Consider the following 19,183-nt stretch of genomic DNA (forward strand, 5'->3'; position numbering starts at 1 on the left):
TGTTGTCCAGGCAGTCGCTTCTCAAAAATCTCAGTGTGAACCCTCTAGAGACATGGGCAAGAGGTATGCTATGTCCTCTGGCGCAAGGCAGGCTGGGGCTTACCCGCCTGGAGAGGGGGACAGGCTGCGCATCCGTGACTTAAAGAAAAATGCTCATACCCTCCACTGCCAGAAATTTCTTTCTGAGGGAACCCAGCTGAAGGAAAGAATCCTAAGTACTAAAAATGTTAGAAGGTCTTGAGGCAAGGGCCTGGGTATATATCACTGGCACTCAGCACAGCAGAGACCTGAGAAATACCTGCCAAAAGCCAAGTTGGAGGCAATGGGCTAGATGTATAGCCAGCTTCAGAGAGACCTCAAAACTACAGGGGAGAGAAAAAGCAAACAGAGGGAGATGCACTGCACAGCTCTATTTATGGAAGCTGGACTCTCAATAGACACAGATATACTGACACCATACGTTTTATAAGGAGACACACATCTGAAGACAAAGCAAACGCATCAGAGCAGGTGCTTCTTGTGGAGAGGGAAATGAAGGTGGGAAATGGAGGCGGGCACTAGGGGTGAAGGGGGAGCCTGGCAGGGACTGATGATGGTGTGCTATGAACCAAAGCATGGAATAAATTCAACTTTTCACCCAAGGTCCAGGGGAAAAAAAAAAATCAGTGAATACCTAATGTTGTTTGATGCACTCTTATTTGTAAGAGTAAAAACTGAGATGACTTTTTCTGTTTAAAGTGAGGGGGATGCTGGAGGTGAGCTGTGGTGAATCTGGCCTGGGCGGGGGGGGGCATTCTGAAACCATTAAGAAAAAAAAAAGTGTAGTTCTGATCCAACAACAAGGGGGCGGCGGGACAGGAAACGGATGTAAAAATTCCGTTGCTGACTCCCTCACAGACTGGTAAAGATAAGGAATTTTGATGCTACTCAATGCTGGTGAGAGTACGGGGAGCCAGCACACCCGAACTCTCGGGGGAAATGTAAATGCGTGCCATCTTGTGTGGGGATCTGGTACTACCTGTTCAACTTACAAATGCAGACGTGACGGGACTGGGTCCTCCTACTGCAGAAATACTTGAAAATACGTGCCCAGTGTTCACAGCAGCACCACTGCGATGTCCCAGCACTAGACATCCCTCAGGGGTGCAGCCGTAAGACAGAGCCACAGGGAGGTGTTAAGAAGAATAAGGCAGATGTGACTGTGTTGATAATAAAAAGATCTCTACAGTAAAAATCCTGGATCTCATACGTACATTTGTTTTTATATTTTAACAAAAATGTAGACCTATGCGTAAGATTCACAAGAAACTATACTGGGGAGAAGATTATGGCTCATTTACACCTTCCCGTAGACTGAAAACATTTTTTTCGCCATCTACCTGTGTTTTTAACATGCGAATTCAAAGTCGTCCTTGAGGGCTTTTCAGTGACCAGGGAAAAAGCGCTTGTGAGGCACGACTGTGAAAACAGAAGACACCACACTACAGCTAGGATAGGATGATGATTAGGTGGAAAGCATGCTTATTAAAAGCCTGAAAGGAGACATGCCCAAACGTTAATAGGGATTGTTACCTCTGTGTATTTTCCCCCCACTCTTTAAGTTTTCTGCATATCTTACTTTCATAATCAGAAAATAGTACGTGTTATATTAAAAAAAAAAAAAAAAAAAAACAGCCTCAGAAGAGTTTGCAGTAACATGAGAGAATGCTTATGATGTTATTCATGGGGAGTGAAAGCGGCAGCTACAAAACTGAGTACGCCACGTGGCCACAGCTACGGAGAAACCATGCACCGGGAAAACAGCGCAAGGACACACCTCCAAAGGGAATCTGTGATTGTCTCTGGTAGTGGGGTTTTGGATGACTGCTGTTTTCCCCTTTTTACTTTTCTGTGTTTTCCACGTTTTCAACACTGAGCCCGTGTAACTTTTATTGGGAAAATAAACCTCGGTAAATTAAAAAAAAAAAAAAAAAGGCAATTAGTGTGGTAGAGGCGCATCGGAGACCCAAGCTATACCCCGTCCCAGCATAAACAGTACAATGCAACCAAAATGGTATCATGAAAAAAAAAAAAACAAAAAAGCCATGCGGAGAAAAGAAATAATGACTATGGGAAAGAGTCCTGAACGCCATCGGTGGTTATCTCTGTGTAGTCGGTCTAGAGGTGAATTATTAGGACTTTTTTTTCCCCTTGCTCTTTTATTTTCTACAAATGAACATGCATATCTCCTGTGATGGGAAAAACAAAACAAAACAAAACAAAGTTATTTAAACCAAATGACACAACAGGTGGCAAGGACTTACTTTGAAAAAGAGATAGAGCCCCAAGAGCGTGCAGCTGGCGATGATAGGGAACCGGGCGGCGTCCCGGCTGGTGATAGTCTCAGGCATGTCTGAGGCGTTCTAGAGCAGACAAGAAAGGTGCCTGTGAGTACGGGGTGCAGTTGTGGCCTCTGGGGCCCGGAGCTCATTCATCTCCCCCTCCACCACTTCCCGACCCCAGGCTTTGGCAATGCGGTTCCCTCTGCCCACGCTGGGGCAAGATGCTCCACCCCACTGTTTTAACACTGGGGCGATCTGGATCCCGACAGTGCACGTGGGGCATATCTGGGGAGAAGAGCGATGGCAGAGGCGGTTACGGCATGTAATAACGGAGAGAAAACCCTGGAAACTGTGACAATAGAGTAGTCCTAGGCCTCATGAGAACTATTCCCAGTCTCCTTATGGATTAGCTACCAAGTAAACACGATGAATTTGTTATCCAATAGGTATGAGTAGAAATAAACCAACAACAGATAAAACTGACAGCAAATGAAACTACGCGGGAAGATGCCAACTGCAAGGAGAAGCAAATCTTGACAAAACTTACACCTAAGAAATCTGACTGGGAAAACTGAATCTGGTAAGAGTAAAAACCACAATTAAATATACAATGCCAGATGCTGTAGTTGGCGACAATGTGCTTTGGGTAAAGACATGACAGAGGATAAATGTTTACACGAAAAAACCTGAATGTAGTCAAAATAATTTCAGTACTTTAAACAAGGAAAAACCTGAGAGTGTAGCAACAGCACAGCATAGGGATTTTATCAACTTCACAGAATTCCTGCCACAAATCTTTCTAATGAGAATCCATCAATGGTAGTATAATTCTGGTTTAAATTTGTATTAAAAAACACAGAGTTGAAAGCTTTCAAGTTCATCATGTTCTCCTCATGCCCTCTCTGCTAGCAGAATCCTCAGTCAAGGACCTGGCCAATGTCACTGCCATGAAGCATCCCCAGATTTCCCACTGGGCTAAGCCTGCTCTCTCACTGCAATTCCCCCTGCATTTTATAGGTCTGTTCTATTTTATATCCTAGCTACCAGAGCTCCTGGATGAGACTTCTGCTAAAGTCAAAGTGAAGTGCTCTCCACAGGCTCATCACAATGCCTGAGATTCCACCATCACCATGTCCATGCTGTGAATAAGGCACCCGCACCCCTGGGACAGGGGATCATGTTCAGCTGCAGAGTCTCATTAATTTTTTTGGCTCACAGCTGCCTCTTAAAAACCAATAGGACAAAACATGCTAAAGGGGAGGCTGCCTGGAGAGGGCAGATTTCGGGTCAGGCAGACCTTCTGCTCAACGATGCAAGGAAAATTGCAGAAAGGGAAGGAGATGGGGGCAGAGAGCAATAAGCCCATGGAATGGTCACGAAATGGAGCTGGGCTGGGGAGCTGGGATGTGCACACACTGTTGGTTTTAGTACAAACTGGTCCAGCCTTTTGGGGAGGGCAATTCAGCAGGTGCATCAAATTGTAATCTGCACATGCCCAAGAACACAGAGAAGGTTCACAGAGCAGGAACCATAAAAAGCTCTTATTCACAGGAAAAAATGTTCATCCTCACTCTTTTTTTTCTTTTCATCCTCACTTTTTAATAAGTTGAAGTACGCTGAGATTCCAGTTTTCATCTATCAAAATGGCCGGAGAACAGACTGAGCTGGTGAGGCTATGGGGAAACAGGTGCTGACCCTTGGTACCCTTCAGGAGGGTAAACTGGTCTTCCTGCAGAGAGCACTCTGACAATGTTTGTCAAAATCACAAGTGCATTGACCAAGCAATTCCATTTCAGGGAATTTTTCCTACAGATAAAATTCACACATGTGCAAATGATACACGTAAAGTATAATCAAGGTATTCAGTGCTCTATTAATGGCTTGCTGGGTGACTGAGGCAAATCCTTGGCTCTCTGAGTCTCAGTTTACTCATCTGTCAAACAGGATCACAATCTCTAGGCTTTACTTACCTCTAAAAGGGCCAAGAGACTTCAACCAAATGAGATACGGGATGTGAAATAGCCTGGCAAACGGTAAAGTACCGTGACTGTATGAGGAGCTAGGACTGTCAGGAAGAGGGGAGTGGGGAGGCGCTTCACCAAACCCCAACATATGCCTGACTGAGGTGGCTGGAAGGGACACCCTCCTTTCTGGAGCATCCAGGGGCAGCTCTGCTGGGAGGAAGGGGTGGGGCAGGTGAGCAGTACTGACACACAGAGGCAGGGTTCTCTCCCTCCTCCCCTCTGTGTACCTCCGCAAACTCAATATATTAACAGCTGTTAATCTCAAAGAGTCCACAGGCACACAGGCCAAGACCCTGACATGTAAGCAGAATATCACGATACAGAGTGACCTGTGACAAAACAAGACATATACTGCTGCGGTACCCAGTGCGAGTGCCAAATGGGTGGGAGATGGCCCTGATGTCAGAAAGCCCAGCCCGACTCCCAGCTCTGCCTCTTCCCAGCTGTGGGGCCCAGGAATGTTATTCTCTCTCTCAGAGCCTCCATCTCCTCAGCTGTAAGATGAATTTCAGGATTCTATGACCTTTTTTTTTTTCCTTAACATTTTATTTATTTGAGAGAGAGAGAGAGTACACATGCACAAACGGGGCAGGGGGGGAGGGAGGGAGAGACAGAGAGTAAGGGAGCAGCAGACTTACTGCTGGGTGAGAGGCTGACACGGGGCTTGATCCCAAGACCCTGAGGTCATGACCTGAGCTGAAGACAGATGCTTAACCAACTGAGCCACCCAGGCATCCCAGGATTCTATGACTTTTGCATTGGAAATACTTAGTGTTGTGCCTCGAGCTGTCACACGAGCTGTCTAAACTCTATTATTGTAACAGTAGTAGTACATATTAGGGAATCACAAGAAAACAAATAGCACTTAGGCAAAGCCTTGAAGGTTAAGCACAGGTCCTGGTAGGGGGTAGGAGCCAGAAACGCATTCAGTTGAGGAATTTGCTCTGTGTACAAGGAAGGGAAACATGAGGTAGAGGGACCTGCAGGTGCAGATCACATGGGACTCACCTACAAACCAGTGTTATGGCTCATTTCCACATATTCCTTTTATTTTAGCCCTGTGTCCTGGGTGGGAAGAGGCTTAAAATTACTTGATGACAAGTCAAGGTTGGACACATGTCCCACTATACAGAGGACTCTGGTCTCCTCCGTGGATGACTGTAAATATCCATGCTGCCATGTTGAGTCAGAATGGGAGACTGGAAATCTGACAGTTACAGTAATAAGAACAACATTTACGAAGAGCGTTCTATGTGCCAAGCTCTGTTCTAGGTGCTATACATGACTTCATCCTCTACGAAGCAGCTATTTTTAAGAGCTCAGGGAGGTGAAGTAACTTGCTTAAGGTCACACAGCTGGTGAGTGGTGGAGTCAGGATTCAAACGGAGGCAGTCTGGTTCCAGTGCCCCAACTCTTAGCCACTACTTCCTAGATGACCTCTACCTTTCCTACCTGGAAATTTCTGCTGGCAAGTTGTGACAAGATGCTCAGGGAGCCTGTGACAATGAAACAGTTAACCTTTGGGGCACCTGGGTGACTCAGTTGGTTAAGCATCCAACTCTTGATTTCCGCTCAGGTCATGATCTCAAGGTCGTGAGATGGAGCCCCATGTCGGGCTCTGCACTGGGCATGGAGCCTGCTTAAGATTCTCTCTCTCTCTCTCTCTCTCTCTCTTGCTCTGCTCCTCCCTCCACAAAACAAATCCAAACCAGTTAACCCTTTTCATTACAAAAAACACAAAAAGTTGTTAGGATTCTCTACCAATTCAATGTGGATTTTTTTTTTAAAGCATTTTTTTTTTTAAGATTTTATTTATTCATTTGAGACACAGAGATACAGAAAAAGAGAGAACATGAGCAGGGGTAGAGGCAGAGGGAGAGGAAGAAGCAGGCTCCCTGCTGAGCCAGGAGCCCAATGTGGGGTTCGATCCCAGGACCCTGGGATCATGACCTGAGCAGAAGGCAGATGCTTAACCATCTGAGCCACCCAGGCACCCCTCAATGTGGATTTTCAAACCGGATGCTCTTAGGCAAATGCAATAGCTCCCAAAACACAAAACATAATCAGTGTGTGTGTGTGTGTGTGTGAAGCTGACACAAATAGCAGAAATAAATTTAGCTTCCAGTGACATTCTGGACGTTCAGTTATCAGGGCGGAAGCAAAAGCAGCAAGGGAAGACAGATGCCTGGCCTCAAGTCATTGGCTCGGCCCAAGCTCTGGGAGGGCTGCTTCCAGGCCATGCCCCAGAAATGATCTGGGACTTGTGGACCATTCTGTTACTCTGTCACCCCAGCTGGAGACCCCAGGGTCTCCTCTTCTTTCCACTACATTCACTCGCTCACCTACCTCACCATGACTCTGTTTCCTAAGCATTTCTAGAACTCACCCTCCCACTCCAATCCTGTGCCCCACTACAATCTTCACCGCGACCACCTCACCAGCCTCCTTCCTGTTCTCCCTCCCGCCCATCACTGACTCTGCCAGGAGCTCTTCGGAAGCCTAGACCTGACTGTATCACACACCTTGCTCAGAAAGCCCTGGAGACTGGACTATTGCGTAGCCATTAACAGGAATTGAGGTCACTGCTGGTGGGTGTATAAACTTATACAACCTCTAGGGTGCATAATTTGGTAAGAGCAATCTATATCAAACATGCACATAGCCTTTGACCCAGCAAATCAATTTCAAAAAAACAAAAAAAAAAACCCTACACATACAGACAAGTGTGAAGTAACAAACATATAAGGAGATTAATTTCAGCATGGTTTGTAAAAGACTGGCACCCATCTAAACAACCTGTGGAGGACTCTAAATTAGAGGTTCTCACATGAGCACAGAGAAAAATCATCAGGAGGGCTTGTGAAAACAGACTGCCAGGTCCACCTTGAGTTTCTAATTCAGAATCTGCATTTCTTTTTTTTTTTTAAGATTTTATTTATTTATTTGACAGAGAGAGACATGGTGGAGAGGGAACACAAGCAGGGGGAGCGGGAGAGGGAGAAGCAGGCCTTCCGCTGAGCAGGGAGCCGATGTGGGGCTCGAACCCAGGACCCTGGGATCATGACCTGAGCCAAAGGCAGACGCCTAATGATGGAGCCACCCAGGCACCTAGAATCTGCATTTTTTTTTTTTTAAGATTTTATTTATTACTTGACAGAGAGACACAGTGAGAGAGGAAACACAAGCAGGGCAACACAAGCAGGGCGAGTGGGAGAGGGAGAAGCAGGCCTCCCATGGAGCAGGGAGCCTGAGGTGGGGCTCGATCCCAGGACCCTGGGGTCATGACCTGAGCCGAAGGCAGACGCCTAACGACTGAGCCACCCAGGCACCCCCCAATCTGCATTTCTAACAAGTTCCCAGGTGAGACTATTGCCGCTGCTGCTGGTCCAGCAATCACACTTTGAGAACCAGGGCTCTAAACAAACTGTGGGATACAGGTAGGATACCATGCAGCTGTCACAGAAGAACAAGACTGCTCCATATGTACTGATATATTTGATCTCCAACATATATTTGGTGAAAACAGCAAGGCGCAAAAAAGTGTATTTATAACAAAATATCAGTTATACTGCAAAAACGGGGAGAAAGCATATGCTTATTTATTTGTAAAGGCACAGAATTTCTTGGATGGATATCCAAGAACGGGCTGCCTCTGGGAGGGAAACTGGGTAACTGGGTAGGATGGAGGCTTTCATGATGCCCTCTGCACCTCTGGAATTCTATACCACAGGCATGCATTAATTACCCCCCCCCCCCGCCATAAAATAATGAGGCAGATCTGCAGGTACTGACAGGAAAATGACCAAGACACAGGGATTAAAGAAAAAAAAAAATCAAACTGCAGAGCAGTATGTACTGTAAAATCCCACTGTTATAAAAGTAAATTTACATTTGTGTATACACACAGGCAAACACACGTTTATATATACAAAGAAAAAGTTCTGGAAGGTTACACACCAAAGAGCTACCTGGGTTCCTTCAAGAAGTGGTACTGAGGAAGCTTTTCCTTTATACTTCTGCATGGCTTGGATTTTTTTTTTTTTTTACAGGTGCAAGTATATGGTCATTTTGTAACTATGAAGATGAACTACTGTGTTGCCTTCAGGATTCTGTCATGCAGAAAGGCTGCAGGCTGCCTGAACATCTTGTTATGGCCTCCAAGGCCCTGCCGCGGAGCTCACATCACACTGTCCGCTGCCTCCCTGAGTGCACCCCGCAGTGCCATGCCTCCCTCTCTCCTGTTCTGCCTGAACTTTCGCCCATCCATGCAAAGGCAGCTGCGGCCTCCTCTGGAAGGCGTATCAGGATTCGGTTTAGTCGGCTGCTCACATATCTGTTTCTCTGTGGGGCGCTGAGCTCTGGGAGGGCAGGGCCTGGCCTTCGTTGTCCCAGCACCCCTGGTACCCAGCCCAGGGCCTGGCACAGAGCAGAAGCCCAGTCCAGCTGGCTGAGGGGTTCCTCTGAGTTACAGGCCAAGGGCCTTTGAAGTAATCTGATCCCCAGCTATTGCTTGGGCTGGGATTTGCTCCCTTCTGGGAACACAGGTCTCTGACAGGGATGGGCACCCCTCTAAGACTGCTCCTCCTATGGCTACTTCTTCCCAACACACTCTTGGATGCCCCACCTTCTTCTCCCCATGATTTCACAATTTGCTCTGCCTGTTACGGACAACTTGGCTCCAGGGAGAATTCTGTCCTCACATGCCCTCTCTCAGCTGGCTTTAAGGTCTAACACTGGTGGGAAATCAAAACTCCTGGGCCCCCACACTAACTTTTCTCTCTCCTTGCCGCATGACCAGGGAAACATGACTCGGGGTAGAAAAAGGGAGTTGTTTTTTGCCCAAATGCCACTTGCGTGGGTCTACAGAATCACCTGTATCAAGGACAGCCCTGGACTAGGTCTAGCAACACCTAGTTGTGCCCCTCGTTGGCAGAGGGAAAGTAAGTAGTCATTTCTTTGACCCTCAGTTTCTTTCTCTGTACGACAGGAAAATAAAACTGGTTCCATCTGTACCATTCAGTTACTGGGAGAAGCAAAGACAGTGAAGACTTTGTAAATTTCAGAATATCCTGGTTATTGGTGGTGGGTCTGGCCATCTGCAATTTCACGCAACCTGGAGGAGATGGTGGGGGTGGTATTTAGAGGCTACGGTGGATTGAAAGCTCTCTTCCACGCATACCCTCTGTTCCTGTCATACCAGACCTTCCGCCAACTCCTAAACTGTCTTTTTTTTTTTAAGATTCATTTATTTGAGAAAGACAGAAAGTGAACGAGTATGAGCGGGAGGGGGAGAGAGGGAGAGAATCCCAAGCAGACTCCATACTCAGTGCAAAGCTGGATGCAGGGCTCGATCTCACAATCCCAAGATCACGATCTCAGCAGAAACCAAAAGTCAGATGCTTAACCGACTGTGCCATCCAGGCGCCCCTCTCCTAAACTGTCTCGTAGCGCTGCTTACCTGTTTCCTCTGCCTGGAATGTCTTCTGGCTGAAATTCTACCTCTGCATCAAGGCTCAAGCCCATCTCCAGCACAAAGCCTCTGTGCCCTTCCTCAGGTGTTGAGGTGCCTCAAACTTTCTCCCTAAACCCCACAGCACTACTGTACTGCAATCACATAGCTAGTTATTCCTCCTCTGTCCAGGCACCTAAAGTCCTTGGTGACAGGGCTCTGACCCACTCATTTTTGCATTCCCCCCCACCCCCCTGGTCAACAGTGGAGGTTCAGGAAATTCTGTTTTTGGTAAAATGCTTTCTTGAGACTAGTGATCCTTGTGTAGAAGACATCAAGGAGAATTACTCAGTTTTAGGAGCCCCTCAGATCAAGCTGCCCAGTTCATGCCATGGTGTTTTTACCTCCTTTGTCCGAGTCTATTTCAGAACCTTCCCCTGCACCAAGTGTTTGCCAAAAAGGGATGGCAGGGAAGTTGAAGGCCACCTGAACTCTGCTTAGAAGAGGCAGAATAGAAAGTCAAATAGGGCCATCTAAGCCCTGCCTATTTCCCTTTGTGTCTGCCCACAGAAGGAGCCAACAGAGAGTTCTCTATCTTGGGTAAGGAAGGTGGCAGACCTCAAGTTGGGTAATGTTTTGAAAACCTGTACTCGAGCAGTTTCAAAAGTGGCAGCTGCTTTGTGGACCTTCCAACTTTGGGTAAGACAGCTTCCGCTTAAGTTCAACTTCAGGTTTGGGTAGGGGAGGAGCTACAGATTAGGAGGGGAGAGGGTGCCAGGAAGTGAGGGGCCACTGGTGCTTCCTATGTGGGTCTACAGAATCACCTGTATCAAGGACAGCCCTGGACTAGGTCTAGCAACACCTAGTTGTGCCCCTTATTGGCAGAGGGATCGTAAGTAGTCATTTCCCCACAGGGGCCGGAGAGGACTTAATAGGGAAGAAGATGGAGGGTGGGGGGAGATGATGGGGTCCTCCTAGGTGTCCAATGGGACATATGTTGAGGAAGGTCAGGAATGAGTCTGGCCTGCTCTCAGAGGCCAACAGCAGCTCAGCTGCTCAGCAGGTAAGTCCAATTTCGTGGAGGGCCTGTCTTAGGGAGCACAGGAAGAAAAGCTACTTTGAGGTAAGGTTGGGGTCTGGGGTGGGAACAGGGTGAGGAGTTGGGAACAGGGCCTGGGCTCAGGCTAGGACAGGTGCACGACTGGGAGTGTCTACCAGCCACGGAGGGCAAACCAGCAAAAGAAGGGGTCTTTGCTTGGTTAAAAAGAGAGGCACTATGGTGCCAGATTCTGAGGGACTGGCTGAGTGAAACTGGTCTGAGAAGTGAGGCAAAGAACTGGTGCCTGAGGTGGGGCTATATCCTTGGATTAATTTTTTTGAGGTGGCGCAAGGGCCTGATCTGGAGGTTCTAGAAGAGCACACTACGGGTCACAGATTCCAGTTAGATAGGTGTCACAGTTTCAGGATGGGTCTGGATGCTAGAATTTGCCCTAGGGTGGATGAGGCAGGGTTCCCAACGGAGGAATGACAGGGGATTGTACCATTCAGTTGTCAGGACCAGCGCCCCATCAGGTACAGACGGGGGTTGACCCGGAGCCCAGGAAGAGGTGTCCCATATGGGATGAGCAGCCAGAGCAGAGGGTGGGGCCAGTCTGGCTGGGTCCAGCAGGCTCAGAACAATACACCGCCCGAATCGCAATGTGAACCTGACAGTGTTTGCAGCATGATGCACAGAGAGAAAAATGTGTCAGGGTCCGAGTGGGGATAGAAGCCGGCCCCTATAAGAGAAGGTGTCAGATCCCAGAGCACCTAAGGCCAGCTCCCGGATGTGGGCTCGGGGTGGGGAAGCGGTGGTGATCCATGCCGGGAAGGGTCAGCGTCTGGGGAGAGGAGGTGTCTGCGCGGGCGGGAGGAGGGTCCTCGTCAGTCACGTCACGGGTGGGAGGTGGGAAGCGCGCGCGGTTTTGCCTCCGACCCTACCTTGCCGCGCGCGCAGCGCACGGAGCGCAGGGCGCCGAAGAAGATGGGCAGCAGCGCCATGAGCAGGAGGCTGCCGTAGGCCAGCGCGATGCCCTCGGGCGTGGAAGGCGGCCGCGTCGTGCCGTTGGCTGCGCCGCCTGCCTCGGCGCTGCCGTTGTGCGGGTCGCTGAGGGCCGAGTCCATGGCGACGCTGCGCTCCGGGTCCGACTCCAGCTCCAGCCGCCGCAGCAGAGACGCAAGACGGGAAGACGGGCGCTGCGGGGAAAGCCACGTTCCCTTACAGAAACAGGAAGTGACGTGCTGCCCTTGCCGGCCCGCGCCGCGCACGCGTGCGCGTTCACGTCTCCCCGCCCGCGCGCCCTCTAATGGTAGCGGAGGGCCGGGCGACCAGTTGCTAAGCAACTCGTGATTGGTCGGGGGAAGGAACCCTGAACCACTGTGCTGGGCATCCATCCCGAGGGAGACCTGAGGATCCCATGCGCCAGTCCCAGCCGACTTCCTCAATCCCAGGCTGTTCCGCTCTCCACAAGTCCTCATCATGATAACTAAGAATTTGTTCATTCATGCATGATTCATCCAATATTTAACTGTTCCTTCACCCCTTAAATATTTGAGTATCCCGTTATATGCCAGACGCTGCCCTAGGCTCTGGGGACACATACAGGCAAAAGTCCGTCCCTATACTCGTGAAGCTTGCATTTTTTTTTTAAAGATTTTATTTATTTATTTGACAGAGAGATAGCGAGAGCAGGAACACAAGCAGGGGGAGTGGGAGAGGGAGAAGCAGGCTTCCTGCCGAGCTGGGAGCCCGATGTGGGACTCGATCCCAGGATCCTGGGATCATGACCTGAGCCGAAGGCAGACGCTTAACGACTGAGCCACCCAGGTGCCCGAAGCTTGCATTTTTAATGCGGTGGTAGGGGAAGGTGTTGGGAAGACAATGAAGTTAAGAAAGTAAAATATGAAGTCTAGGATATTCGTGTGTACTTATGTATTATGCAGTATGTTAATGGACGTAAATAATTCAGAGACCTCCCTCTCTAGGAATCTAGTTCACTTCTGCATTTGGCTTGGGCCAGGGTGGTTCCCATCAGCTCCAGAGGACAAAAATCAGGCGGTTGGCTCTGCAGATGGACAGTCCTGTGGAGCTTCCAGTGTATGTGTGTCTAGGGCTGAGGAGAAGGCATGGGTAGGAGTAACCTGAACTTGGGCGCAGACCCATGCTGTCCGGGGCTCCTGGCTATGCAATTGCTGCCCTAGTTAAAAGCTGGGGAAAGTATGTGGCAGGAAACTGAGAAATTTGCACCATGCAGACACCTAGCACTGGAGAAACTTTGGGCCAAGTAGTGGAGACAAAAGCATGCTCTCCAGGAACCCAGGAAGTAAGCCAACCTGAAACCAGGAAAGGAAGATCCATTCCCCTCCAATGTTCCTTTAGTACACTGCAGTGAAAAAGCTTAACTGTGTCATCTGGAAAAGGAGAAATACTTAGAAGGCCCAACTCCGTTAGTACAGAGCAGGCGAAAAGACTGGATTTAGAGCTGAGAAGCAGTAAGTTGATGAATGACACAGAAGGTATAAAATCACATAGCCTGGTCCAAGCTTGACAGGTGGTGAGGTGGGGTTGGAGCATGGGGTTCATGGTGAGGGCAGACAAAGGTAAGGACTCAGACGACAAGAGTTTTTTTGTTTTGTTTTGTTTTGTTTGTATTTGTTTTTAGAGGGCGGGGACAGAGGGAGAGGGAGAGCGAGAATCTTGAGCAGGCTCCACACCCAGCAAGGAGCCCTAGGCGGGCCTCTATGCAGCGCTCGATCTCACAACCCTGAGATCATGACCTGAGCTGAAATCAAGAGTCGAGTCGCTTAACCGACTGAGCCCAGGTGCCCCAGACTATAAGAGTTTGAATAATAGGGTTGTTTTGGGGCACCTGGGTGGCTCAGTCAGTTAAGTGTCTGACTCTTGATCTCAGCTCAGGTCTCAATCTCAGGATTGTGAGTTCAAGCCCTGAATTGAGCTCCACGGTGGGCGTTGAGCCTACATAAAAAAAAAAAAAAAGTTGTTTGCCTAGTATGTGCCAGGCACTGAACTAGTAACATGTGTGTGTAGGTGTGTGTGTGTGTGTTTTATCTCCATAACACTAGTAAAAGATGATTGGTCCCATTTTACAGATGAGGAAACTGAGCCTCACAGAGGTCCGCTAAACTAGCCAGCCCAGGTGACACAGGCAGAAGTGGAACAGGAGACTCTTGAACTCAGGTCTGTGGGACTCCAAAGCCTTTGCTCTTTGCAACATTCCAGCTACACAGGAGGCTAAGGAGTCTGGACCAGAATAACTTAGTTCTGGGCAGATGGTGTACAGTTTCAGGCTGTGTTTTTCAATAAGCTGGACATGACCTGAATGGATGGATGAAGGCAGTGTGCCTGATGAATTCATCCATCAATAATTCAGGCCACAGGATTTGCCCAGCAACCAGGCCTCATGCCTCTATGCTTCCTCATCTGAGAGTACATGATTGGAAATTGGAGACACTGCTGCTTCCCCGTAGGCTGAGCATTTGATTTAGTTTGTTCTAGGGGAGATCTGGCCATCTCTCTTTACACTCCAGACTGGGAGATTGTGAATATGACCCAGGGAATTAAGGGGGTGACCCACGTTCAGAAAGATCCTGTCAAGGCTTCTGGAGGGTTGGATTTCTGGCTTGGAGCAGACCTGTCTTGATATTATCTGAACACAGGGATGAGACAGTCTGCAGGTGGGTGCCCTGAGGGTTTATCTGCTGAAGCCTCCTACATGGGGTTACTTTCCCAGAGGATATCTGAACTGGAGGTCAAGAACAGAGCTTGTTTAGAGCCTGGGATAGTTAAATTACCAAATATTTGTTCCAGAGAAGGATGCGGCCCCATTCTCCTGTTCACTTGTTCCTGTATCCAGTCCCTATGAATGGATTTCAGATTTTCCAACTTTTTTCTCATATATGCTCACACACACACTCACCCACACTTACACATACTATTAAATGTTTAATTACTTCCAAAAATAAAAAGCAAAGATCATGAATGGATGCTGAAACTGTTGTAAGGTTGAGGAACAGGATATCCATACAGTCTTAGAGCATCACCCTACAGATTACCTACTAATTACAAAAGGAGGAAGTTTCCTTTACAATGGAGTGGCCAAATGGGATGGGATGACATAAAATGACAGGCTGTGCTGTGATATGCCGGACACATCACCTGTGCAGTCTTCTTGTAAAACATGTTTGACCCACATCTACTCAGGAAGGAACATCAGAAAAAGTCAGAAAAAATACAGACCATAGAATATTCTACAAGACAACTAGCCTGGCCTCTTCAAAAATGTCAGCGCCGTGAAAAAAAAAAACAACAAAAAACCTCCATGGGGATTGTTACGGATGAAAGGAGACAAGTGTAAAGTACCATCTGTGATTGGATTCTGGGTCACAACCTTTTAAAATAGGCTGTAAAGAAAATTTTCAGATGAATGGATAAATTTGAATATGGATTGTTTGGGCACGATTGTATTGTGACTGTATGACCTTGCTAATCAAGGTGTGGGTAGCCCCATCAGCATCACCTGGGAGCCTGTAAGCAACGCAGAATCTCCGCTCCACCCCGGACCTACTGGATCTCCAGCTGATCCACATGCACACTTAGTCTGAGACATGCTGATGTAGGAGAAGCTCCTTATTCGAGGGTGGTACATGTCTGCCTCAGGGCCCAGGTAGCCCCATGTTCTTGATCATTGTGAGAAAATGGGCAGGGAAGCAGTAAAACTGTATAAATGTTTACTGTTCTTATTCTCTGCCAAGGCCACAGGGCCCTCACATACATGTGCTCAACAACTGTTTGTATATGAATGCATGAGTATATTGTTCTCTCCACGTAACCTTCACTTTCTCACCCCACAATCCCTCAGAGCTTGAGTCGAATGTCAGCCCCGTGTCAGGTTCCAACATCGGGGAACCCCAAGGAACCCCTATATTTCTAGCAGGGTGGAGCGGGCATGAGTGCCCCAGGCATTTTACTAAGATCAAAGAAACAGGGAGAAACACTTTTGGTGCCTCCACAGCGCCTTGCCTTAGGGCTGGAATCCTCTTTTGGGAAAATCTTTTTGGAGGCCTAAACTGCTCATGTGAATTATTTTCAGCTCCACCATCCTAGAGAAATTCTCACACAGGTCTATGAGGGGACATATCCAAGGATTTCCAGCAGCGTTTGTTATTTTTCTTGGTAGCAGGAAGTGAGAGCAAACCTAGGTGTGTGTCGCTGGGAAAAGGATTGACAAGATGTTCTGGATGTATACTCTGGGATGCTGGGCAGCAGCAAGAAGCAACCATCTCTGAGCACGCTCAGCTGGGGTGATGCTGCCTCCTGGTTTGGGGAGGACAGTTAGGCTATATGCCCTTTGCCCTGGCCTGATTATTAATAGAAACGCTTGCACTCTCAAAAGGGTACCAGTTGGCATGATAATGTTTGGTCACTTTCACGGATCAAGTAGAAGCAGAGCCCGAGATGAGGATTCTTGTTTAAGTGATTCTGAGGGGAGTGTTCTTGGGAGGAAGAGGGTATGAGGGAATGCAGGCGATAAAAGGCTAAGTGAGGAGCAGGTCTTGGCCAGAGACTCCTTTCACTGTGACCCCAAGGAGAGCTCTGGGGCACAGACCACACCACAGAACGGTTCCTACTTTGAGACCAGGCCTCCTGTACCCTGTACAGGTCAGTCACTGGCCACAGTGTAGGAGTCCAGGGCTGAGGTACCCTGGCTAGTTGGCTCCTGTGTGACCAAGGGCAATTCTCCAGAGAAGGTAGCCATTGTGAGCGGCTTTCAGTCAACACTCCTAACAGCTGGGGGTTGGGCCACTGTCTAGTAAAGCGGATGTGGGTGGGGCACAAAATGCCTTCCTTATAATCCCCCTAACCTTCAACAACATGTATAGAACTTTAAAATGTGGAACTGAGCATTAAGAAATGTGTGGTATGATTGCATAAAAGTACGTATCGCATAGCAACATTGAAAATCTAACAAGAATATTTACATATTAAAGAATATACATCAAGCCTATTAGAATGGTTCCCTATAGAGGGATGGGAATGAGCGTGGGAACTGGGGATTAAAACAACAACAGGGGCACCTGGCTGGCTCAGTCGGTAGAGTACCGACTCTTGATCTTGGGGGCATGAGTTCGAGCCCCACGTCGGGTGCGGAGATTACTAAAAATAAATAAACTTTAAACAACAGCAACAAATATACGTAAGTAAAATAAAACAGGGGCTTTGTCAGAAAATGGTGAAGATAGTCTGCCCTGAAGGAATGAGTGCGATGAACTCATCCCTCTGCTTCTGAGATTCAAAAAAGAAAATGCATGGGGCACCTGGCTGCCTCAGTTGGTGGAGCATGTAACTCTTGATCTCTGGATTGTGAGTTCAAGCCCCCCGTTGGGCATGGAGCCCACTGAAAAGAGAAAAAAAAAAAAAGGAAAATACAAGATCTTTGAAGACTTTAAGAAAAAACTGTCATTTCAGAGTTCTCTTTGTTCTTTGTTGGGTTGGGGACAGAGGCTGGCCTTGCAAAAGGAATGACAAGTGCCCTTCTGACAGTGGGTTGGGTTCTTTGGTTTGCAAGAGGTAAAAGCCTGGCTGGAAGCACTTTGGGCAAAGGTGGGACTGTTTGGCTCTTGAACTCCAAGGAAATTGGAAGTAATTGAACCACTGGACCGCTGGACAGGACCCGCAGGGACGGAGCTGGGCCTCAGTTACCTCCAGCAACCAGGGCATCTATGCTGCTGAATTCTCTCTGCTCGTCTCTGTGTACTGTCTTTATTCTCTTTCATAGCAAACCTGTGTGCAGCAAATGGCACTGTGAGCTGACTTAACATGTAATGATTTGCCTTAGGAACCCGGAGGCTCCTGGGTTCATGAACCCTCTTGGTTCAGTGTTGTCATGATGTCCAGCTCCACTGTCAAAAGGCCTCTGGGGTGGGTGAGACTTCCAATACAACAGTCTGAGTTGGGAGTCAGTGGGGATTTCCCTAATCACGGGCAAAGCCATGGGATGTTGGAGTGACGAAATGTTAAGGGTCACAGGATGTTAGCATCCCAATGTGCTCAGGGTGAAAGTGTGATTGTCTTGGCATTGGTACTTTCCCTAGGGAGGGCACGGAGTATATGTTGAGTATGGGAAGATAGCTTGACAATCTGCATGAGCTGAATGTGAGACCCTAAGAACCCTGGATGGCAAGTGCGGAAGAAACAGAAACGGCAGATCTGCTTTGTGTTAGAAATGAACAGGAGGGAGAGAAAGAGATAAACAGAAATGAAGGGGAGGATGGAGGAAGGATAGGAGCCAGCAAAATGGCCTGAGTCTGAGACACCATGTGGAGAGAGGGGAAAATTCCCGCTGGGCTCAACACCGAATGGAGTGAGGGGCTACCAACTGAGGAGAAACACTTTTGGAATCAGAGGATATCATGAGAGTTCTGGCAGCTGAGTGGGAAATGGATTGGCCAGAACAAGAGAAATAGACCAAAGAAAAGATGCTAGTGGCTTTGGCTAGGCAGGGCTGGTGGAGATGGAGACAAGCGGGTGTGATTAAGATGCACTCAGGAAATTTCTGAATTAGGATTTCATTGAGAAAATAGAATCAACAAGACTCCCTGATGGGGTGTAAGGGAGGAAGAGAAACTGAGTCCTGCATTTCTGAACTGAGCTACTGGATGATAAAGATGCCATTAACGGAGAGAGGGAAAATTTTGGGGGGCCAGGCGTCCTCTATCTTTCTCTTTCAATTTGGTATTCTGTTTCTGTGGGGGGCTGCGGCTTCCCTTGCGCTAATGTCCTCTCCTGCCAGCAGAGGGCAGCCTAGGCCAATGCACAGGCACAGAGTGGGCGGCACCGGGATATCCCAGATGGTCCTAGGGACACTGGCTATGGAAACGCTGTTGCCTGGCTTATGGAAAAGAAGTAGGTCTGCTCTGAGGCTTAAATCCAGCCTTTGACTTTGAGGCCAATCCAGACACAGAAATCGGGGGCTCTCCATGTCCAAGGCTGCTGGACCATCCAGGGCCGCATCATCTCTTCCAGGCTATTTCAGTAGCTTTCTAATTCATCTCCTGGAGACCCCTCTGCATCTTATATCTTTGCTTGAAACCCCTTCAGTGGTCCCCCTGCTCTCATGGTAATCTCATGCTCCTCACCATGGCCTTCAAGGCCCTGCATACACTGTCCCCGCCAAGATGTTTAGCTCCATCCCTTACTGCTTCCTTCTTTTGCATCTAGCTCTTTTCTGCCACAGGTCCTTTGCACAGGCTCTTCCTCCCTTCCTGGTCTTCTCTCTCCCCAATTTTCTTTCTTTCTTTCTTTCTTTCTTTCTTTCTTTCTTTCTTTCTTT

At 48.2% G+C, this 19,183-nt stretch overlaps 1 protein-coding gene across 2 annotated transcripts in view; it reads right to left on the reverse strand.

Moving 5' to 3' along the window:
* The window catches only part of HM13 (histocompatibility minor 13), a 39,326-nt gene extending 27,271 nt beyond the window's left edge, over positions 1 to 12,055 (reverse strand). The window contains exons 1-2 of one of the 2 annotated variants that reach the window (XM_021689347.1): positions 11,775 to 12,055; positions 2,304 to 2,402 (exon numbers count right to left, since the gene is read on the reverse strand). In XM_021689347.1, the coding sequence (XP_021545022.1) occupies positions 2,304 to 2,402; positions 11,775 to 11,957 (282 nt within the window). In that variant the 5' untranslated portion in view covers positions 11,958 to 12,055. The remainder of the gene's footprint in view (positions 1 to 2,303; positions 2,403 to 11,774) is intronic. The other variant, XM_021689348.2, reaches the window with a different exon arrangement.
* Between the last annotated feature and the right edge of the window lie 7,128 nt (positions 12,056 to 19,183).

This window comes from Neomonachus schauinslandi, chromosome 10 (genome assembly GCF_002201575.2).
Source record: "Neomonachus schauinslandi chromosome 10, ASM220157v2, whole genome shotgun sequence".
In the NCBI taxonomy this organism is placed as follows: domain Eukaryota; kingdom Metazoa; phylum Chordata; class Mammalia; order Carnivora; family Phocidae; genus Neomonachus; species Neomonachus schauinslandi.